At 37.3% G+C, this 21,754-nt stretch overlaps 1 protein-coding gene across 1 annotated transcript in view; it reads right to left on the bottom strand.

Moving 5' to 3' along the window:
• Positions 1 to 3: 3 nt before the first annotated feature.
• Positions 4 to 21,754, bottom strand: part of LOC143353920 (glucose dehydrogenase [FAD, quinone]) — a 29,109-nt gene continuing 7,358 nt past the window's right edge. The window contains exons 2-8 of the mRNA XM_076787507.1: positions 17,436 to 17,605; positions 12,479 to 12,722; positions 12,099 to 12,357; positions 9,784 to 10,044; positions 6,653 to 6,883; positions 2,664 to 2,991; positions 4 to 2,066 (exon numbers count right to left, since the gene is read on the bottom strand). Coding sequence (XP_076643622.1) covers positions 1,754 to 2,066; positions 2,664 to 2,991; positions 6,653 to 6,883; positions 9,784 to 10,044; positions 12,099 to 12,357; positions 12,479 to 12,722; positions 17,436 to 17,605 — 1,806 coding nt within the window. The 3' untranslated portion in view covers positions 4 to 1,753. The remainder of the gene's footprint in view (positions 2,067 to 2,663; positions 2,992 to 6,652; positions 6,884 to 9,783; positions 10,045 to 12,098; positions 12,358 to 12,478; positions 12,723 to 17,435; positions 17,606 to 21,754) is intronic.

Here is a 21,754-nt window from a genome sequence, read left to right as displayed (position 1 = left end):
ATATTCGATGCTTCACGCTCGTTTTTATTTCTATATTTTCTACATTACCTTTACGCTAAACATTTTATTTCTTTCCTATAACAATAATAAAGCAGATTCTATTTCAATCAATTATTATTTTTAGAGTTTTTAACTATTTCAATAAATTTTTGCGGTAACTTACATCTAACATAGTAGGTAGATAAACTATATTTAAATGCGTTGTAATTGAAGTGATTTCATACGCATCAATGTCAACTTTTCATATTCTACAAATGAGTGACGTTCGCTTGGATTACAATAGAAGTTTTTAAAATCTTTTTCGTAAGCGATTCAATTTTATAAAAAAAAATAGAAAGTATAAAGACAAATAGATTTAGCAATAAGGCTTAAGATTTAAGGCTTTTCGAAACCATTTAAAAAAATCATGAACTTTTTGCCCCTTTGCTAATTTCAGAGTCTAGAGTCTTTTTATTTTACATATAAAAATTATAAAGTAGAGTATTCTGAAAACAGTTGCATATATAGAAGTTTTCATTAAAACATAAAAAATAGTGTAAATTCTATCTATTATTAATACTTGAAACTACGTTCGGACTATTTACAGTAAGTCGTACCCTTCCCTAAAAAGGGTCAAAAGTTGTTGTTTCGTTGTCATGCGATAATAAATGTTTAGGTTTTTAGAGAACATAAAAAACGGATTTAGGAATTCATAGAAATTACTGAGTCGGTCTTAGGTCAATCTTCGTTTTTCATAATTTAGTCAAAGTCAAGAATCATTTTATAAGTAAACTAGAAATTAATTTCCGGTTTCAGAACCATCGTTGTCAGAATTTACCGAACTCGATCCAGTTATCCAAATAATCGGTAATTATTTACCACAGCGATTCTTCGCTGATTTCAATGACCTTGAAATATGTTGTCAAGGTCATTATACAGTTTTATGTTTACGTTAGATTTAGTATAAAAAAAAAATACGAAACTTTATTCTCAATTATTGTTAATAGAAATTGGAAAAATATCTATTATATAAAAAAATGCAACTATTTTTATATTGAAATCACACCATCGTCGAAGCAAAAGATTTTTATAAATATCTAGTAAACTAAGGTCTGACCAGGACAACATATTTCAAGGTCATTGAAAACGGCGTGGAATCACCAATGTAAATAATTACGAAATCACCCTGTGCCCCGAAACAGTTTCGATAAATGGAGTTCCACTGTAGGTATTATACAGGGTGTCCCAAAAGTGTTGCACTTCCTTGATATGGTTAATTCCGGAGGTTATTTGAAGTAACTTTTTCTTTTGCGAAAATGTTCTCCGCGGCTTCGTTAATAAGTTATTAACGAAAAACACGGACCAATCAGGGCGCGATAAAATCAGACAGACTCTGTCACAGCGGTAGGTCCCGCTGAACGTGACGTTGGCATTGGCCGAGCGGCCGGAATCCGTCCACTGTAGCCGCGCCGTGATTGGTCCGTGTTCTATTATTAATAAATCCTTAACGAAGCCGCGGAAAACATTTTCGCAAAGGGAAAAGTTACTTCAAATGACCCCGGCAATCACCTCTTTCAGGAAAGTACAACATTTTTGGGACACCCTGTATTCGCCGCAAGACACGTAATAGTCAATAAACATCATCGTGCATTGCTGAAACAAAACTAAATACTTGATTGTCGTTCTACATTGGCCCGTCACACGTTAACTCATTCCTGTTGCCAATAGCTTTTTGATTCCGAATGCGTTCTTTTTCTTCGACGAAAAGAAGTATTCATCCCACCCAGGTTCTCTTGACAAAGTCAGCAGCCCGTTCGCCGATCATGATGGCGGGCGCATTCGTGTTACCAGAAACAACCTTCGGCATGATACTGGTGTCGGCCACCCTGACACCTCTTACGCCTCTGACCCTCAACTGATTGTCCACCACAGCAAGAGGATCATCCGACGGTCCCATTTTGCAGGAACCTGCTTGATGATTCTCTGGAGATGTCTCGTGTTTCACCGCGCATGCCCAGTAATCGTCGCACCCGAATTTCAAATGCTCACAATTTTTCACTGGCGTACGGTCCAACTGAAATCCGTATCTGAAATATGAATGTCACATTTTTATTGTTGCGCCATAAAGGATGATGACTTTTTAAATGTATATTAATATAAGGACCGTACAACTTGGATTTTTTTTAAGTTTTTGATCGTTCTAAAGGGAAGGGATTGTTGTGTACAGTGATTTCTCTATAAATGTCGCCGAGGCCTGGATGATAAACGTCGCGGAATTATCCCTACTACCGCGAAGTATACCCCGGGAGGGGCCGCGAAGCTCGAGCGGCTTCGGACGCCGAGGAGTGTAAACATAACACGGCTCGGCTATGTCTCCTGGACGATACATGACGTTGGTAAGACCCGTGTTGTTGACATATATCGAGAATTCACTGTATACATTGCGAATCTTTACGAAAAATAAAAATTGCCTGCATTAATTGCAATAAACATTTGGAAGGCTTTTTCTGCCCTGAGTAGTCTTAATAAATTGGAAATATTTTATTAAAATAGTTTATAAAAATATTTTATTAAAATAGTTTATAAAAATAGTTTATAAAAATTTTCTTAATCTTTGTACTATTATAAATTGTACCAGCCCGTTTTTGTCATAAATACGTAAAATCCGCAGTCTAGTCACCAACCTGCTGAGTGCTCCGGTCTCGGCCAACCTGATGCTGAATTTGATACCCTCAACAAGGCCGGCTACGTCGTCGGGGTGGTTTAGGTACTTCGGATAAATCAGAGGCTTCGAGAGAGGGTCGTTGTTCCGCAGACGAAGATAACCACGACTTTTCGGGTGCAGATACGTAGGAATAATGTAGATTGTGCGGTTCGCACCCTTTGACTCGCCGACCATGCCGGTCTCCGCGCAATCCGCCAAGTAACCACCGAAAATTAGTTGTATATCCGGGTGGTCCTCCTTTGGATTTGCGTATTTCGTGTTTATCATGGCGGTCACTTCCGATATACCTTTTTAAACATTCAAAAAATATACGCTTCTCAGAAATAGTCGAATGAAAGATCCTAGTATAATAACACACTTTAAATCAATAAATTATATTTCATTTGTAGCATCACATTTTACAGAAATGTGTCTCACAACACGAACAAGAAGAGGTCGATCATTTTTCACTATGTAAAGATAGTAAACCAGTGAATTTGTATCCTGTGGAACTTATAAGAGTTGAAAATTAAAATTAAAAATTAATATTATTTTATTTTTAGCTGAATGACATTTTAACCCTCATACACTGGACCTTCTTTGCAACTATAAACATGATAATGCTTATAGCCAATCACAATTTTATTTATCAATCTTTTAGCAACCCCATTAGTCTTTTTTTCCCTAATGCAACATTTTACATATTTAATGGGCAGAAATTAGTTAGCTAAAAGAAGGTTTTCATACTCCTGGTGAACATAGACCCGGACTTCGCCGTTGAAGGGTTGATCGTGAGTTAAAGTTCTTCCATTCTGCTGTTAGGAAACGAATTACGAAAGAAGGCAAATATCTACGGTTGACTCATCTGGCTTCGGAAAAATAGCATTACAAAAATGTTCGAAAACCTGATATGTACTTATGATGTCTTATATTGCAACTTTCCTTTCTCTAAATAACTCCGAGATCGCGCGGTTTAGAAATCCATCTTGCGGTGCGACTTCTTAACGTGAAAAATTGTAGAAATAGTTCTAACGCGAACGCACTTGTGCGAATCATTTCGGACTGAAAGGGGAATTCTGGTGTAGAGACTTCCCCTATTTTGTAGAAAGTTATGTTGGCGATGTTACGAAAAATAATGCACAGACCTGAGTATGAAATACATGCTGAGAAGAAATCTTGCAACGATTGTAATACAATGAAAGTCGACTGCGTCATAGTTTGTCATCACAATTTGTAAGATCAGTATCGTACATCGCTTTAACGTTGAACAGTAGGTTGATTAAAACAAGTGAAACTGTCTAGTTTGAGAGATCGTTAGTAGCCCCGTGAGATACCACTATTCTTAAGGTATTTACGATCCTGTTTGGCTTAGAACCTGTCTTTAATGATTTAGGCATGGCTGGAAAATTATAGTTCCGTTTTGGGAGAGAAACCGAACCTATTGTCTGTTCGAGTTACGATTAAATAGCATGACATCAATGGCGACTGGTGGCGAGAATATTTGGAATGATTATCAAGGCAAAAATATAAACTTTATTTTCTACCTTCTAACCGAGTGACTTTTCAATCGTGAGCATTTAGGAAGATGGTATTAGACACTATAAGACAAATTATACTCGATATATGCATTTTTATATATAAAATTTCTATCTGTATTTTCTCAAGGTTACTTCAAGGTCACTGTGTGTTCTTTGAATGGAATTCCATAGTTTTGTTTTGATATTATAACAGTACAAAAGAAAACAAGTTCAGCATACGTCTTTGAAATGACCTTGAGGTAATCAGAGGTTCCAAACCTAAACAACTTTATCACGTAACAACAGGAATAACCGTTACTTAGCGAGGTAGATATTTAATAGAAATAATTATATTTTTGGTTACTACTACATAAGAGAAATACCAGATATATGCATAACATGTAAAGTATGCAAAATAAAAAATATATTTTTAAAACAAACCATGACATCAAATTTGTCCAGGTCCAGGTCCAGGTCTGTATTACTAATACACTTTCAATTTTTTATTTTCTTTTGACGCTGTGTATGACAATTACAATTGCAAGCGTGTGCTTACACAAGTGAACGTAGCTAATCCAACTAATTTGCCAATTTAACGGATTTTCGGCATTAACGCACACCACCTCGGCCGAGTTAGTTACGTATGTCAAGGTTTGACTGTGTTTGATATTATTCTAGCACGGATACATTGTAAGATACAATCAGCCCCGCGGTTTCGTGAGATGATCTGGTAGAGGAGTACCACAGAATCCTCGGGTGACCGACTTCTAAGTCAGCTTCGGGCTAAATGACAGTAAACAGACCGATAGGAACCCGGTTGCACCATCGTTGATCGGCGAACATGAACAAGATCATTGTGTAATACGCTTTCACTGGATATCTGCGAAGGAGCCTCTCTAGATCAATCGTTTCGGATACCGCTCTACCTCGACCGACCGACTTCTTTTTTTTTGCCCCTGTTATTGTTACTCCCTGTTACATCTCAGTTCTGCTTCGAGTTGACGCGACTCCGCAAAAACTTTGAGGCCGTTTTGCTCTGTATGTACAGCAGCGGACCTAGGCATGGGCTTTATGGGCTGCAGCCCAGGACCCCCTTTGCGGTATAAAAATAAACAATTGAAAATTTAAGGAAAAGTAAATTATACAAAAATGTTGGGTACTTCAGTTAATTCGGGTTAATTGGGTAGGCCCCTGAACAGTGTTAGCCCAGGGACCCCATAGCGGTAAAAAAAAAATAAAAACAATTTGGATTCAAAATTTAAGTAAAAATAAATTGTATAAAAATTTTGGGTACTTCAGTTAATTTGGGTTAATTGGGTAGACCTCCGAGCAGTGTTAGCCCAGGGCCCTAATGTTCACGGTCCGCCGCTGAGCCTCTAACTTTTTCCTACGAAATATGGAGAAGTATTTCCTTCTGAGGAACTGCTCCATTCATAATAATTACAGACTGTCTAGAAGCAGTTTTTACACTGCTTCATGATGGCGATAAAACTGGGGGTTCGTCGGAACCTGTTTCTTTTTCGTTTCCACTTTCAGCGTAACAACGAGAAATGTACGTACATAGCCACTGGTTGTTTACGCCTCGTTTTACATGTTATTTTCAACTATTTCAGTATTCAGCAGCGTTATCGTCAAACGCAATAAAATTCATTTGGTTCGCAAACACGTTAGAAATATTCTCGAAATGGATGGACCAATTAGCAAACTAAGCATCTGTGTAGGATATCTGGGGAAGGGGGGCACCATAGAAATTTTCTCAATTGTACACTGCTCCTTCTCTTGTTCACGACTCAACGAAAGCGTGATGCTGTCGCTACACGCTCTGATTGGTTCGTGTTTTTCGAACAAATAGGCAAAGGAAAACGGCGCTTAGAACCACCTCAGGAATCACCCCTTTCAGGGTTCTCGATACTTTTCAGCAAAGGTATCCTTACTTGTAATACGTCGAAAGCCGCCCCGAGCCATCGTCTTATATCGAGAGAAAACTATAGTTCCTCCAGGAACACACTTTTTTAAACTATAAAACGAAGCAAATAACTGCAGCACCTTTGCTTTCTTTGAATTTTTACAAATTCAGACGATTTTACGGAGTTTGTTTTTAAAACTCGAAAATTCTTCGGCTATAATTTCGTGGCCCATTAAATTCTGTACAGTAGAACATGTTCTGTTTTCTGATTATCTAATACCGCTCCAGCGGCCACTCTATTTAAAGAGGAGGGGGGGGGGGGAGGTACCAATTACTGTGGGGGTACCAAATATTGTGCCTATATTAATTATACTTATTTTTAAAACATATATATCAACTGATCCCAATGAAAAAAATGTAATGTCTTTACTTTTAATATTCATTATGCTTTCAAAATAAGTATAATTAATATAGGCACAGTAATTGGTACCCCCACAGTAATCGGGGTCCCTTACCCTAGCTTGTGTAGGAGTAAAGGTTGTTTACCTGTGCCGGACATCAGACCATCTCTGAAGAGTAGGTACTCCATCGCGGTAGCCCAGTTGAGGGGAGTGGTGTCGGTGTCGTTGATAGTGTAGACCAACGTGTAGGCGACATGATTGTGAAGATTCTTGCCGACACCAGGCAGATCATGGACAACCGGAACTCCTACCGCGTTCAATTCCTCACGAGGCCCGATACCGCTATTCAGAAGTATTTGCGGCGAGTTTACGGCACCTTCAAAAAAGAAAAATGCCAAACACATGTAAATGAGGACACATCGAAACCTTCTCCCGTGTCGTTGAACTCTCAACGATCCTTCGTCGCCGAACACGGCAAAATCAATTCTCGGTAAAACGTCAGTATTTGTTGGCTGGCAGCGAGACTCTTTTCCAGAGTTTCACTTCCGCTTCCGGTTGCAAACGAGTGAGAATTTGTACATGCGATGAAATTGCATCCTTTTGTTTCCTTTTTTTTTATGGGGGAGACTGGGGGGCTTCAGATATTTTTATACATTGTACATATTTTACATTTTATATCTTATATATTAGCTTTATTATCAACTTGAAATTGTTTGATTGAAGACGGTGCTGAGAAACATAAGTTTTTACTCATTTATACAGAGTGTCCCATTTTAAATTTCTAGGAAAAATCTTTTGAAAATATGAACGATACGAAAAAATGTTTTGGCTAGCAATTGTATGGTTTCGCGGGTGACATATAACTTAGTCGACCTTGAGATGACCTTGAGAAGGCCAATAGAGGTAAATGTTGTGTTTTGCGGTTACCATCGAGTTGCCATAAAATCGTTCTATGTAAATATTAATTGTTATAAAAAGCAAATAGTGTCGTTACTCGGAATTAAACGAACATTCGATTCTCAACCGCGCAAAAATATCTTGAGGCCATTTATCTGCAACAAAAATCTGCGTCGTGGACAGCCTTGGGTTCAATGTTCTTCACACTATAATTGCCCCCTGCAAGAGGGTCATCAGCGGCACAATAACCGAGCGTGTCCTCTTTCGTCGCGATCTTTATGTTTTTTGTCCTCTGAAGGACACGGAATTTCTGTCATCCGCACGAGTATCGATGGTTGATTGTTGTGTAAACGCTGACACGGGATATTTAGTCGGACGGAAACAATTACAGTGTAGGAGAACACGACGGGACTTTAGATAATCGTTCGCGCGAACATTATTAAGATTGCAATTGTGTACCTAATGTGTTTTCATTAAACCTGGTGTATGGGACCCACTTACTGTGGGGGTATCAATTATTCTGCCTATATTAATCATACTTATTTTTAAAGCATAATTAATGTTAAAAAAAGAGGTATATAACATCTATTTATATTAACCGATTCTAATGTAAAAAAATTAATATCTCTTTTATAAGATTCATTATGCTTTAGAAATAAGTATAATTAATATAGGCACTGCAACTTCATTACTTAAATTCTATCTACTCATTTTCATTATAAATGTAATTTATATTTTCATTATAATGTCATTGTAAATGTTCATTATAAATAAACATTCACGGTGTCTACGTTTTCGCGAGGTAGTGCAAAACCATACAATTTTTTTTATACAATTTTCTGAATTTATTTTTACAATTATCTGAGTATTTACAAATAGTCAATGAATAACTTGTTGAATAGGACTATGTTGGTAGTGTTAAATCGCCTCATATAAACTTTTTGTTATTATTGTTCATATACACTTGTTGTTAAAATAGCTTTTGCTTGATAAAAATATTGTTTCTAACGTTTGATGAAGAATTCCTACATACAGACTTCCAAGGTTAACGATCGGAGTAATGAATGTGCGATGAGCGTTGGGAATAAAAATTTCTGATACCTTGAAATATTGAATTCTTCGAATATTTCGTCATTTGTCGGATAATTACAGTTATCGCGTACCTGTTTAAGGACGAGACCAATAATTATGTTCTCACGTCTAATTATCGAGCTTCTGGATTGGACGAAGCAATTAGAGAGGAACTAACCAGTGGGTTATTGAAGAAGTGATGGATCTCGACACTAAAACGAATTCCTCTGTGATTTCCTAGTCTAATGGGAAACGTGCTGCAGATTCGCAGCTAATTTGTTCTACAAGTGAGTCCGACACCATAGTTTTCTGCAGTGCAAAATCTTGCATAAGGCAAGGCATTTACAGAAGATATAGGCACTAAAATTATTCACAGGGATTCTCAAAATATTTAGCGATTAAAATCACTTTCAAATTACTTTTGCACGATAAAACGTTGAAAATCGGAAATCTGTTACGTTATTGATTAAAGTAAGTTCAATTACACTACGGTAAAAATTGACATCCTTGGTCGTTCACGTTCTTCACTTATGATATTGTCATCTCCATTTTTGAGCTTTTCTCGACTCATTTTTCCGACCGGTGGCTCATAAGGGGCTCAGCTCGTTACATACAAAATGAAACTTTTTTATTTTTGGTTTTTCACGAATCTAACTTCTACCATCGTATTCGTCTCGTTTTTCTAATTAAAATGACTCTAAACACGATATAGTTAGTGTAACTAGGGAAGTGAAGAATTAGTGCACCTCTACCGTAAATGTCAAGTCCGGAATTTGAATCGCTTGCTACACAAGTAATTATGGTCGTAATAATATCATGCCTATCATATCTGTCACGCAGTAAACTAATTGTTCCAACTTCTAAAAAGAAAAAAAAACGAGGTCGTATGGTCCAGTGCAAAAAAAGTGATTGTTCTCTTAAAAATATCCGAATATTATGGTGATTCACTGTACGTGTTCCGTATCTTCCAGCGTTAGCAGTATTTCCATGAAATACTAATTTAAATGTTCATTATTTTCAAAATGTCTGGTGTTTAAACAGATGCCAAAACAGGAAACAATAACAGGATATAGAATCGATACATTCTATTTGTCTCAAGGAAATCACTTTCGCAAGCCAGACACCTCATTCCGCATAAAGGCCCCTTAAGAATGGTATAGTATTATGGCAGTCTAGTTACCATAAGTGTAACTTCCCTGTCAATGAAGAAACCCGTCGATCAATGGGATTGAATGCGTTCATTTTACACGCGGCCAGCGAAGCGTTATTATGAAAATTGTAATGATTTGCATTATGCAACGTAATTACCTCCGCTTATGATGACTTCCTTAGCCACCGATACGCGATGGATCTTGTCGTCGTGAACGAATTCCACGCCGACTGCTCTCTTGTTGTTGTCAAATAGGATTTTGGTCGCCGTGGAGTTGAGCATTATATGCAAATTCGGCCGATTTCTAGCCGGCCGAAGGAACGCCCGTGCTGTCGAAAGCCGGGAACCGTTTCTGGAGGTCGTTTGAGCAATGGCAAATCCAGTATGTGTTCGCCCGTTCAGATCTACGGTCCCGTATCCTGGAGACATTAAAAAAATGAAACAAAAATCAATTTCCTCCCTCAGCAAATATACACTGCGGTGCTATCAATAAGATTTTTTAAATTTGGAAGAATAATACAATTTATAAACGAATGATATTAAGATCAATAATAACATTAAGAGTCATACAATTTTATAGATTTATAAAAATTATTAGAGTTGTCTGTGTACACGTCGAAATGAAAGCAAAAAACTTGCTTGAAATATAATCGAAACATAGGTAATAATTGGTCATGATTAACCTAGCGCTCATTAATCACGAAATGATTAGGGTTTTGATCATTATTAACTCTAAAATTTGGTATTACAGTAGTTATAATAATTCTGAGCAGTACTTGGAGAAATGTATTTCACGACTCAATAAAAAAAAATTATTTATACAGCAACTGACTATTGAATTATGATTCTTGTGTAAGAGCAGGAGTACAATGGCTGATGTGCTGGGATATAAATATACAATATATACATACATATATATGCATTGTTACATAACTGCATGCAATGTTAATTTTAGCAACAGATAAATTAATCGTTCATTTCGCGATTGCAGATTTCTGATTAACGATTACAGCATACCGAATCAAATAATAATCACTGATTTATTCCAGTAGCAATCAATTAATTGATGATTGTGATCACTACCATTGCCACGATTACCATAATCAATTGCAAAAGTAATCATTAAATAATTAGCTAGGTTGAATATCATATCGAGATTTCGATATAATATTATACAGACCCCGTACGCGTTATTAATTATTGTACAAATATACAATAAATATACGTCAACATGTATTGTTGCAAATAATACAGTCGGGGACAAAATTAAGTGGACACCTTCTAAACGCTAATAAATTTTCAAAAATTTCGGTTTCTCACAGTTGTTGCTATTTTTAATTATTCACAACAATTAGCAATATTTTAATTATAAAATATTGTTTTATTTTTTTAACGGCATAAAAATTCACAATCTAGTGATCACTTGTTAAACCCAGCAATAATATAGTATAATTCGTAGTTCGATTTATTTAGTTCTCGATCGCTTTATCAATGGCTCGTTGTTTATCAAGTGCGTCAACCTTGTTCATTCACGGTCAAATTGTTTTCGTTGCAGCTAAATCCCGAACAAATTACGAATGGTAACAAGGCCGTCGACGTTCATTAATTGCCGAATTGCGTTTCCCGTCAGATAATTCGACTGTGACGACACACCGGCCGGCCGAGATCGGTATCGCAATTCATTAGCCATGAGCTGTATTGACGTAACGATTCTTTCGCTGAACGTCGAAACGGTTCATTAGATCTAACAAGTGTAAGCGAACCGTGCCAGGGAAATAAAAATGTAACGGTTCTTCGCTGTCACGTAATAACTGGTTCCGCGTGATTCGCTTAACAGAACCGAGATGTTTTTACCATTTTTGTGCATTCGTTCTTTCTCGCTCCGCCATCGATCGTGATGCGATATAGGGGAAAGTGGGGATAGTTGAACCACTTTTTTTTAATCCTCATTTCTCTACGGAAAACTTTTATTTATTACGTTTCTTGAAAATAAAATGAAAAAGCACATATTGCTTTACCATTTGACCAGTGGGGCAGTTATAATAATTCACCGTTTTCGAATTTAAAAATATATCTCGAATAAATCGTGCAATATGGCAAATTTTTCTACTGTCTCTTTGTTTTTGTTTTATATGTCACACAGCTATGTAAGATTTTGGTATAAAAGTTTTTATTGCAAATTTTCTCAAATATTCAACATAGGCCCGCATAAAAAAGTTGTCAAAAATTAACTGTTAGTATTTTCCCCGCAATTCAGATCAATTGCAATTTCTTCAAAATTTCTTTTTCTCTTCATGTAGTAAACTAATTGTTCTAATTTCTATAAAAAAAGTCCAAGTCGTATGGTTCAGTTTTAAAAAAAAGTGATCGTCCTTTTAAAAATTGTCCGAATATTACTGTGAGTGATACATGATACCCTGTAACCTTGTTACCGAAGTTGAAGCCAAACAAGAAACGAATAATCCATATTTACCGAGTTCCTTTCCAGCTTCAAGGAGAGCGTAGCTCAACGGCGGGTGATAAGGGAACTGCGTAACCGTAAGAGGTCCACCAACACCGTGATAACCATAATCCATAGTGTTGGCTTGAAGATTATCTTCGCTCCTGATGAAATATGGAAGGACATCTTGATAAGTCCATCCTACGTTGCCAAGCCTGGCCCAATCGTCGTAATCCTTTCGCGAACCTCTCATGTATGTCATGCCATTCATGACGCTGGTGCCCCCTAGTACCTGAAGAATTTCATTGCATGGAAAGGGTCACGCTTACGACTTGCATTTATTAATTTCATCAATAAATAATTCACTGTGTTTTCCAATTTTTTATTGAAAATATTGATTTTAGGCTACGTACTTTTCCTCTGGGCCAATAGCATCTTCTGTCGTCCTTGTTCAAGCATGCACCGTCTTCGCTCTCCGTGGAATATTGCCAATCAATATTAGATCCGATGAAATTGAAGAAAAACGATGGTATTTGAGTTCCGGTCGGCTCATCCAGCCCAGCTTCCAGTAATAACACAGAAAATCGTGATTCCTCCGATAATCTAGCAGCCACTGTTGCGCCGGCGCTGCCCCCACCTATTACAACGAAGTCGTACCTAACAGAAAGATTCGCCATTTTAATCACAGATCGCAACAAATTAACTTCCTCTCGTCGCCGAACTGGAAATTGGAACGACTCGAATACTAACAGCTGCGAAATTAGAATTCCAGTTCCAGTTTTATAACAGTTTAAGTTCCACAGTCACAACAGTTATTAGATAACTGTGATCTAATTCAGGTACTAGTTTAGTAACTTGACTGGCACTAGTATCTTACCTACTCAACTACTTACGTTAACTAACAACTTAAGGTACTAAGGATCTTATCAGGTTTCAGTTTCATAACAGTTATTAGGTAACTGAAATCTAATTCTGGTACTAATTTAGTAAATTGACTGGATCTAGTATCTTAACTACTTAACTTAAGTAACAATTTAATATACTAAGGATCTAATTAAGTTCCAGTTTTATAACAGTTATTAGGTAACTGTGATCTAATTCAGGTATTAATTTAGTAACTTGACTGGTACTAGTATCTTAACTACTTACCTACTTAACTGCTTAACTTAACTAACTAGTTAAGGTAGTAAGGATCTAATCAAGTTCAGTTTTATAACAGTTATTAGATAACTGTGATGTAATTCAAGTACGCTTGAAGTATAATTCCAACCATTTACACAATTTAATATAACAATATAAAAAATCTACTACTCTCAAAGCACAAAGATTCTTTGCATTAAAATTTTTTTTCACAGGATATGAACAAAAATGGGAATGTTAACTTGAGGTCTACTGTTTCACACATTTTCGTGTTCTTCTGACTTGAAAATAATTTTCACAATGTATGTATGTATATATGTACAGCCTCTTTATCAATATTGTTTTTATTTTCAAATAACAGTGCGAGATAAATTCTTCCAAGTAGTCATTTCTTATTTTGATTTCTTAATTATCTTAAATTCGGGAAATAATGAACGTATTCTGCGCTCGTTATGCAAGAAGCGAGCGTAAAGTTGCGTAAATCTCTGAAATTTCCGTTCTCCGGCGACTAATTCGAATTTTGCGATATCGACCGTGCTCTCTTCAAAAAGGTGAGGTCCCCGCTCCTATGGACAAGGTTGCATTGGCCATTTCAGTTTCTCCAGAACCGGGTACAGGTTCACTAGCCGGTTCTGAAGTTCCGTCGACGACAAAAAAGACTCTCGTTACAATGTCTTACGAATTAGAAACTGGGTTAAAGGAACGAGAGCCTCGGCTAGGGGCAGAGTCAAGCGAAAGGTGGATTTCTCAGCGCCGTTCGTTGGGGACGCTCGCGCTTGTGCGAAGTGGTAATGGTATTTTGAATGCCACGAGCCGCATACAGCCACTCTGTACAACGTAACTTACACTCTTGCCTCTTTGAGGGACGACAACTTACTTTTATCCTCTGAAATGTGAGCCCGAGTACTGAACGTCTCGTGTACCCTGGCGAAAAGTGTTCGATTAAACAAATCGAACGTCCACTTTTACAGCCGGAGCTGATTATCACAACATTTGTAAACATTTGATTTTAGACCATCAATTATAAATATTACTATCATTATTAATACTGGTTAAACTTTACCTTCTAGGACCAAAAATTTTTCACTTTTTTTATTTTTCTTCTCTCCTTTTTTTGTTCTTTGCTTAAAATCGTTCAACTTTACGCACGTATAAGTTTTGAACGAGTGAACTACGCGCTTTGAAACGCAGTTTTAGAATTGGTTAATATTTTGTAAACAAGTACTTTTTTGACAAAAACGACCGTGAAAAGAATTTTCGGCGTTTTAAAAGAAAATTTGGTACTATTCGAGTGTCGCTCCCTATCTTCCTAAAAATCTAATCTAGGTAACTTCGGTCATTGTAATTTCTGTCACACGAGGAATGTTTAATATTCCATTTTCCATGTTTCCTTCGAACCCGCGAAATACCCAAGCGCTGTGATCATTTGTTTTTAAAGTTTTAAAAATACAACCAATTTTAAGTCAGTGCCTTACGCTGTGTCGATAAGGTAGGAAACGTTGAAGATCCTTCTCGCAATCATCATTGTTGCCAAAAATACCTATTTACAATTTTCTACATTCTCTGATACGAATCATCAAACAGATGACATTGTTAATATAGAGCCAACTGTTAAGTGGAAATTAAAGTAGAATACATCATAGGCATGTATCATTAAGCAATACCGCAACGAATGAAACGTAATAAATTATTCATTTACGCATTGCCATGTCGTTAGGAAAATTGTAGGTTTCAAATTGCTCGTTCGTTTCGTTCCTAATGCTACTGTATATTTCATTACGGAACGTTCTATATTTTACAAACACAAGAAACGTTCAACCGTGCAGAGATTCAAACTCTGGAAATTATAGCAGGAATTTACCTAACGCCTGACAGCACTTAATGCCGGACATTGTCATCTTATCAACTCGTTAACGTAATACAAAGATGTTCCGTATATGCAGGATTTAAATGTTCAATACAGACCCGGTGAAAAAGTTGTAAAAGGTACTTTAAAATTTTCTCCACGATTCTGACCGATTGCAATTTTCTCACCTCAGCTAGTAAACTAATCCTAACGTCCCGAAAAAATGATCGTATTTTCAAAAATGTCCGAATTTATTATTATTAATAAATATTATTGTTATTACTGCGAGTGACTGTACGTTTTCGTGTGGTTGGAGGACTCTCGCTAATATTGGAGCATTAATTGGACCCTGCAGCGTGTAATCGACTATAGTCGGGCACGGTTCGGTTGTCGGTACCATTGAGCATGGTAATAGAATTCCGCGTTGCTCAACGTGCCACGGCCCATTGGTTTTGATGGACTTTCGATCTCTTCCAATTATCATTCGCTATCGTTCTCCGTTTTCTCGAGCAACGGTGAAGATCCAACAGTCTCCTGGGCGCCGGTTGCTTCAGTCCGCATCCGGTATACATAAGTGCAAACGCGGATGCATCGGCTGGATGTGATGTAACGCGGGAGAATCATCGGAACAATGGCCCCGGGCTATTACACGTAGACACACGCACGCAACAATTTTACGGGTAGTCGTGCATGGATGCTCACTTCCGAGAGAGTGACAAGACCGTTGTTTCCATCGCATTACGTGAACCGTGTCACCGTGACAATTAAGACTGTCTCTCGTCCTGCCCGACGGTCAACGGATCCCCGGATCATTGGTCCGTTGCACGCATTTCTTCGATCTTTTCCTCGCTCCAATAATCTTATCAAGTGCAACACACAAGTTCCTACATAGTCATGCAAATGTTTTTATTTTTTCTGTTTTTTTTTTCATTTTTCTTACATCTAAGGTTTCCTGCGCCAACTCTCCATTCTCTCAAGTTTATGCCATCCTCTTCCTGCACCTGAAACTACGTTATCCCAGTTGCGTACTGAAGTAATGCATTTTAATTTTTCTCAGACAAAGCCGGTGTTACATTGATACCGGCATTGTCCCTCAGTTAAGTCACACTGGAACCGATTGTAACGAGACACTTGCAACTGAAACTTGCACAATTTCGGATGTTATGCATTCACAAGAAAATTTACCAGCTGCGATTTAAAACGGTAAAGCTGTCAAAAGAATTTATATTTATTCATTATTTACAATTTATTCAAATGCAAGCTTGTAATTATGTTATGGTGAAATATCATGATTTTTAACTTGAAAAAAATATCCTAACGAAGGAAAAAACAGTGTGCTAGTCAGTATACATTTTGAACAGCAAATTAAAATCAAATAATTCATTAATTAATTGTTGAACTAACAAGGTAGCTTAATGGCACTGTAATTGGGACAAGTACCCTATCTTCCAATCCCTATTCATTTTATTTACATTTGTCGAGCTTAAAAAAATTGGGTTGTAACTTTTTTTTACTGAAGATAAAAGAAAATAAACGAAAATATAAAAGCATGATTTTACGAGCATAGTATTCGTGCAGTTGTGAAGGCTAATTAAAAAATGTATCGCTGTTCAGGCGTCGAGTTATGAACACCTACATCTCGGACATAATTTGCATTAATCTCGAAATCGCGAACATAATTGGCACTTTCACTACACCTCAGCTTGGCCGGTATGCGATCGCACACTAAAGGACAAAGACATAACGAGTTTATATGGAAATTCTTTGTTCCAGCAGAATAGAATGTCTATTCTTTCAATCTTTAACCGTATTTCCTTATTTCCAATCTCAACTTCTATTCTCCTCGCTTCTCTTCTAGTTCTCTACGCGCTTTCAGTCCACTCAACCAACCTAATCTATCAAGCGCACCCTCCTTGCCGTCGATCTTGCTGCTGTATTGTTTCTCCATTCATTTCCCCGCAATGTTTCAAAGTCTCGCATTCCTCTCCATACAGCTCAACATTTGTATCCTCTTCGTGGCCCTATTTGAAACGTTAATTCTACCCAATTGGCGAAATTCGTCTAGGATCGATAGAGCTGCCTCGTAGCGGTGGAATTTAGAAAAGTTTCGACGAAAAGCCGCCGGACCAATACACCGCGGTAATTAGAAAATTTTCTGCCGATCGCCCTCGCACGAACACGCCGACCTTTACTCGCCTATAACTCCGTAAATACGTTTCCGAAAGTACAGCAAAAGTGTGTGAAGTATTATTCTCGGATCTTCTTAACAAAACGAGTTTTTCGGCGTTGACCGTCTTCACCGAAGGACACGAGTTGTCTGTCGATTTGTTCGACCGTGAACTGTACTGGAAGTTTAATCCGAGCTTGACTTTGATCGGTTTTACCTGGAGTTGACAGTGTTCGGCGGCACTGGCCTGTTGCAAGGATCTTCAAGGTCGCATTGGCTACGCAGAAACACCTCGAGAAGACCCATAAATAGCATAAAGGATGGGCCACCGCATGTCGATGCGAGAGTAGGCCCGGTTGAAGGAGTCAACGGGCAGTTGCAACTCATCTGTAAGTAGAACAACGATTATTTTTATTTCAAAAACTATTTTGAAACGTCATTCTTAAAATTATTTAGCGTAGACAGCACGCAGAGGGGAATTTCACCAATGCTATTACTAGACTGCGGATCTTCATGCAAAATAAAAACAGTTCGCATCAGTTGACACAGGACACAGGAGCTAAATACAGTTTTCTTTCGATATAAGTCGATCGCTCGGGGCAGCTGACGACGTATTGCGAATGAGGGCACCTACGCGGCTTCATTTTGATATCGAGTGGACCGAGATGCACCAGCAAACTACAACTACCTGTGGGGCTAAAAAATATTTTAATTTCCATATAAAAAAGTTCTTTAATCTCGAGTGTGCACCATAATCCCCAATTTTAAATCCCATTGAAAATCTCCGGATAATTGTAGATATGAGCATATTTTTTTTAATGAGGCACTGACAAAGAATTATTTTTGCAATTATTAGTAACAATCAGTTTATAAAATATAATAGACAGTTTATGTAAATTTACGATTCTGTAGATCAATGTTCGAAAAAGAAAAATGAAACAGAAATTTATTTCGTTCCTCATCTAGAAACTAATCTGAACTAATTTGCAGAGTGACCTTCGATCGCTCGCCTAAACCTTGTAATAATCGTCAAAGTTACCGGAACTTCGGGGTGATACTAATAAATCGAGTTTCATATCGTAACAACATTCTGTCGGACTAGCTTGCAGATTGAACGAAGCAGCCTTGTGGATATTGCATAATTAGGAAACTATTCTAAAATTATTTGTGATCGTCTCGCAAGGGAAGTAGATTTCCTTACAAGGGTAATTTTTCGAAGAATGATTTCACACCACTGCGAATACCATCGTGCTTACATTAACGTTGTACACATAGAATTGTTAATAAATAATTGCTAGCAATAAGAAGTAGATATAAACAATAAAAATAAAATACTAAACGTATAACCAAAACAGTAAATATAAATGATAAAAATAAAATAATAAATATATAAAATTACATACGATTTTTGTCACTCTCTACTCGACACTACTCATTACATTTATCGTTTGCTTCCATTAGTTTTTCCCCATACCTTTCACCGGTTAAATCTTTTTGTTCCGATTATTTTATAAAGTGCTGGTGTCCGGCGTTAAGCGGCTTGCCCTTAATTGTGAGGAATTCGAACAATGCAGCGCGACATTGTGCAACGAAGGAAAGCAAGAAGGCTATCAACGTGTGCATTGTGTTGCAGGAAATATATTGTAGAATTTCTTCGAACGACAACTGAAACGTCGGTTAATGAGTTAGAAGACAGAGTTCGTGACAATCCGAGGAGAATGAAAGCGGCGAGGCCATCGCCGGGTCACGAACTTGCGAAATCGACGTAACGAATCCGTAACGAGAACGGCGACCGATTCTCCGCCATTGGCTGGTTCGTTTTTAGACAGCAGGAATAGGCGAGGACGCTTCGATGGCCCTTTTTATCATAATTTTTTAAGAGAACGATTAAGTTTTGACCGATGGTTCCTGTTGCACTTCTTATCCTTGCGACGAATAGGATAGTATGCAATCGAAAAAAAATTTTTGACCTTCTGACCTTGAAAATAATTTTGCGGCAGCTTCCTTACATCAATTTCCATAGAACCGAGGCGAAGGTGTAGAATCTCGCGTATGATCATTAGAATTGAAATAATTTTCGATCATTTGAATTTTCTTAGTTATAAATAAAATTGAATAAAATAATTATCTTTTTTTCATTTTTTCCCAAGTTTCCGCACCTATCGACATAGTGCGTTGCGAATCGCGTCGGGCTTTCTAATGCGACCCAAAACGAAGCCCCCATGGTCCACCATTTGCGTTACAATTCTGCGGTAGCGTTACATTTTTTACATGGTGCAGTTTCCTCTTCCTACAAGCTTCATTATGGCCGGTGGCGTTCTATGTCCCGCGATACAATGATCTCTAACTAAGGTGAACCGCCATTGTTTTACAAATGTAGGTACACGGTTAGAATATCGTTGTTGCGCCCCTCTACGTTACTCATTGTTCGTAGGTTTTTTCGTGCGATATTTTTACTTTCTTTTCTTTTGAACAGATACCTCTACAAGAGTAGAGCCAATCATGCCCATGTGTGAAAATGCGGTTTAATTAATCAGCGATCGACAGTTTCCTGTTTATAAATAATTGAACCGGTAACGGGACATTAGTTAGTGTGATTTTTCATACGTTACTTTCCTTCTTATCGTTCAAGTGATCATTTATTGGTCATTTTATAGCTGCAAAAATGTTATCAATTCTAAATGATTAATTCCACATTCATTATCTGTCTAAGAGTAATTCTGAAATGGAAGTCGAAAATGTCGTTTCAAGGTGAATCTACCCATAGTCATTTCTTAAACAACAAGAATTCTTGGAAAAATTGCCGATATTTAAATTGTGATAATTTGGCAAAAACAAATAGTACAACCATAAGTCTGGACTAATTTTAAAGCTTAAAGCTTCTACTTCCTCAAAAAAATCAAAGTTGACCTTTATATGTCCTTGGCGCGTCCACCTACAAAAAGACTAATAACAACAGTCTGCGCATCTCTTGAAACCATTTAATCTCCGTCCAAACACGTCTCTGTGAATAATAACAATAACGTAATGATTTGACCTTGAGAGGTGGTAATACCTGGTGTCCCACCCTGTATATATGTCCAATTCAATTGTCTGAATCAATAGAGATTGAATTTAGTACTCTGTAACAATATGTAACTATGCTGTTATTCGAATACTCATGCTTATCTGTGTAGTTCGGATAATCGAGGCTCTACTGTATCGTGAAACATAGCAATTAGTCAGTTTCATTAAATCTCCATAGTCGCAGCTGATCCCTCGCTCTGTTCCAATCAGAAATTCCGCCAGCACACCTGCTTTATGATCGATATATCCAGTCATGTAATGACGATCTATTTCGTCACATCGAGTAAATTAAACTTACATTTCGCGTCTCTCGTTTTTTGCACGACAATCCAATTCTGGTCTAACCGAGATGATAAAAAAGTTGGAAAGGGAAAAAATGTACACCAGACATAACCAATCGACGCAAAAGTGCGTAGCCAGTGTGAATAAACATGATCGCGTATAGTCAGTCTCATATTTGATGGCACACGCTTGAAATTACTATAAATTATTTAGAAACGGACTGAACGACTTCAAGCTACATAGATACGCTAAACTTCACTTCAGGAAACCAGAAATTGTTAACTTTTTCGACTTTAAACACTCATAACTTTTGAACCCGTGAATTCCTAACATTAAAACATCGATTTTCGGAATTTTCTCGCCAAAATCTAGATGATTACATAAAAAGAGTTAAAAATTTTTGGTTTCCTGAAGTAAAGTTCAGCCGAGAGATAGATTAGTACAACCAATTTTCTTAAATTTTCGTTACAAGCAAACATATTAAGTTGGAAAAAGCAACTTTCAAAAATTTTTCCGCAATTCACTCTAAACGGAAGTTTTCGAAAATTTTTTGCAACATTTATGACAAAAACGAGTAGGTGCAATTATGAAATGGTGCAACAGTGAGAAAGGTTAGACGACTTTAAGAGTATTAATATATTATTTTCACTACGTTAAAATTATTAGCGAAAAATATAAAATATTTAGCTCCTGTGTCTTGCAATTGACGTACAAACTTTTTATTTTACATAAAGATCCGCAGTCCATTCATTACATATCATCTGGTGAACTAGTCCGTCTAGCTTTGCAGGAAAACTAATAACCAATGTTTATTTATAAAAAAAGTTATTCTGATTTAAAGTGTGTGCCATCAATTATGGGACTGACAGTATGTATGTATGTACGTATGCAGGTACACACCTTTTGCACCGTTACGTTCACCGACCGAGAATCGCACGCGGGTTTATTTGCCGATTGCGACAGAGACACAGTTTTGCAGCTCCTCATTTTTTTTATTGCTGTTCGATTTTAATCGACGCTCGACAACCGATTAATTGCATCGGTATCGCGCGTTCTGGCGGAGCAAAAGAATGAAATTCGTGTCTTCGGCCGATAGTCTTATCAACATGCGAAACTGTATTCGCTGTAATGCAACAATGGGGTCTATACGAACGTGATTGAAGTAATATCTTACGTAACAGAAAATAT

Source organism: Halictus rubicundus, chromosome 5 (genome assembly GCF_050948215.1).
Source record: "Halictus rubicundus isolate RS-2024b chromosome 5, iyHalRubi1_principal, whole genome shotgun sequence".
Taxonomy (NCBI): domain Eukaryota; kingdom Metazoa; phylum Arthropoda; class Insecta; order Hymenoptera; family Halictidae; genus Halictus; species Halictus rubicundus.
The sequence above is the reverse complement of the archived record's forward strand: the minus strand, read 5'-3'. Positions and strand labels throughout refer to the sequence as shown.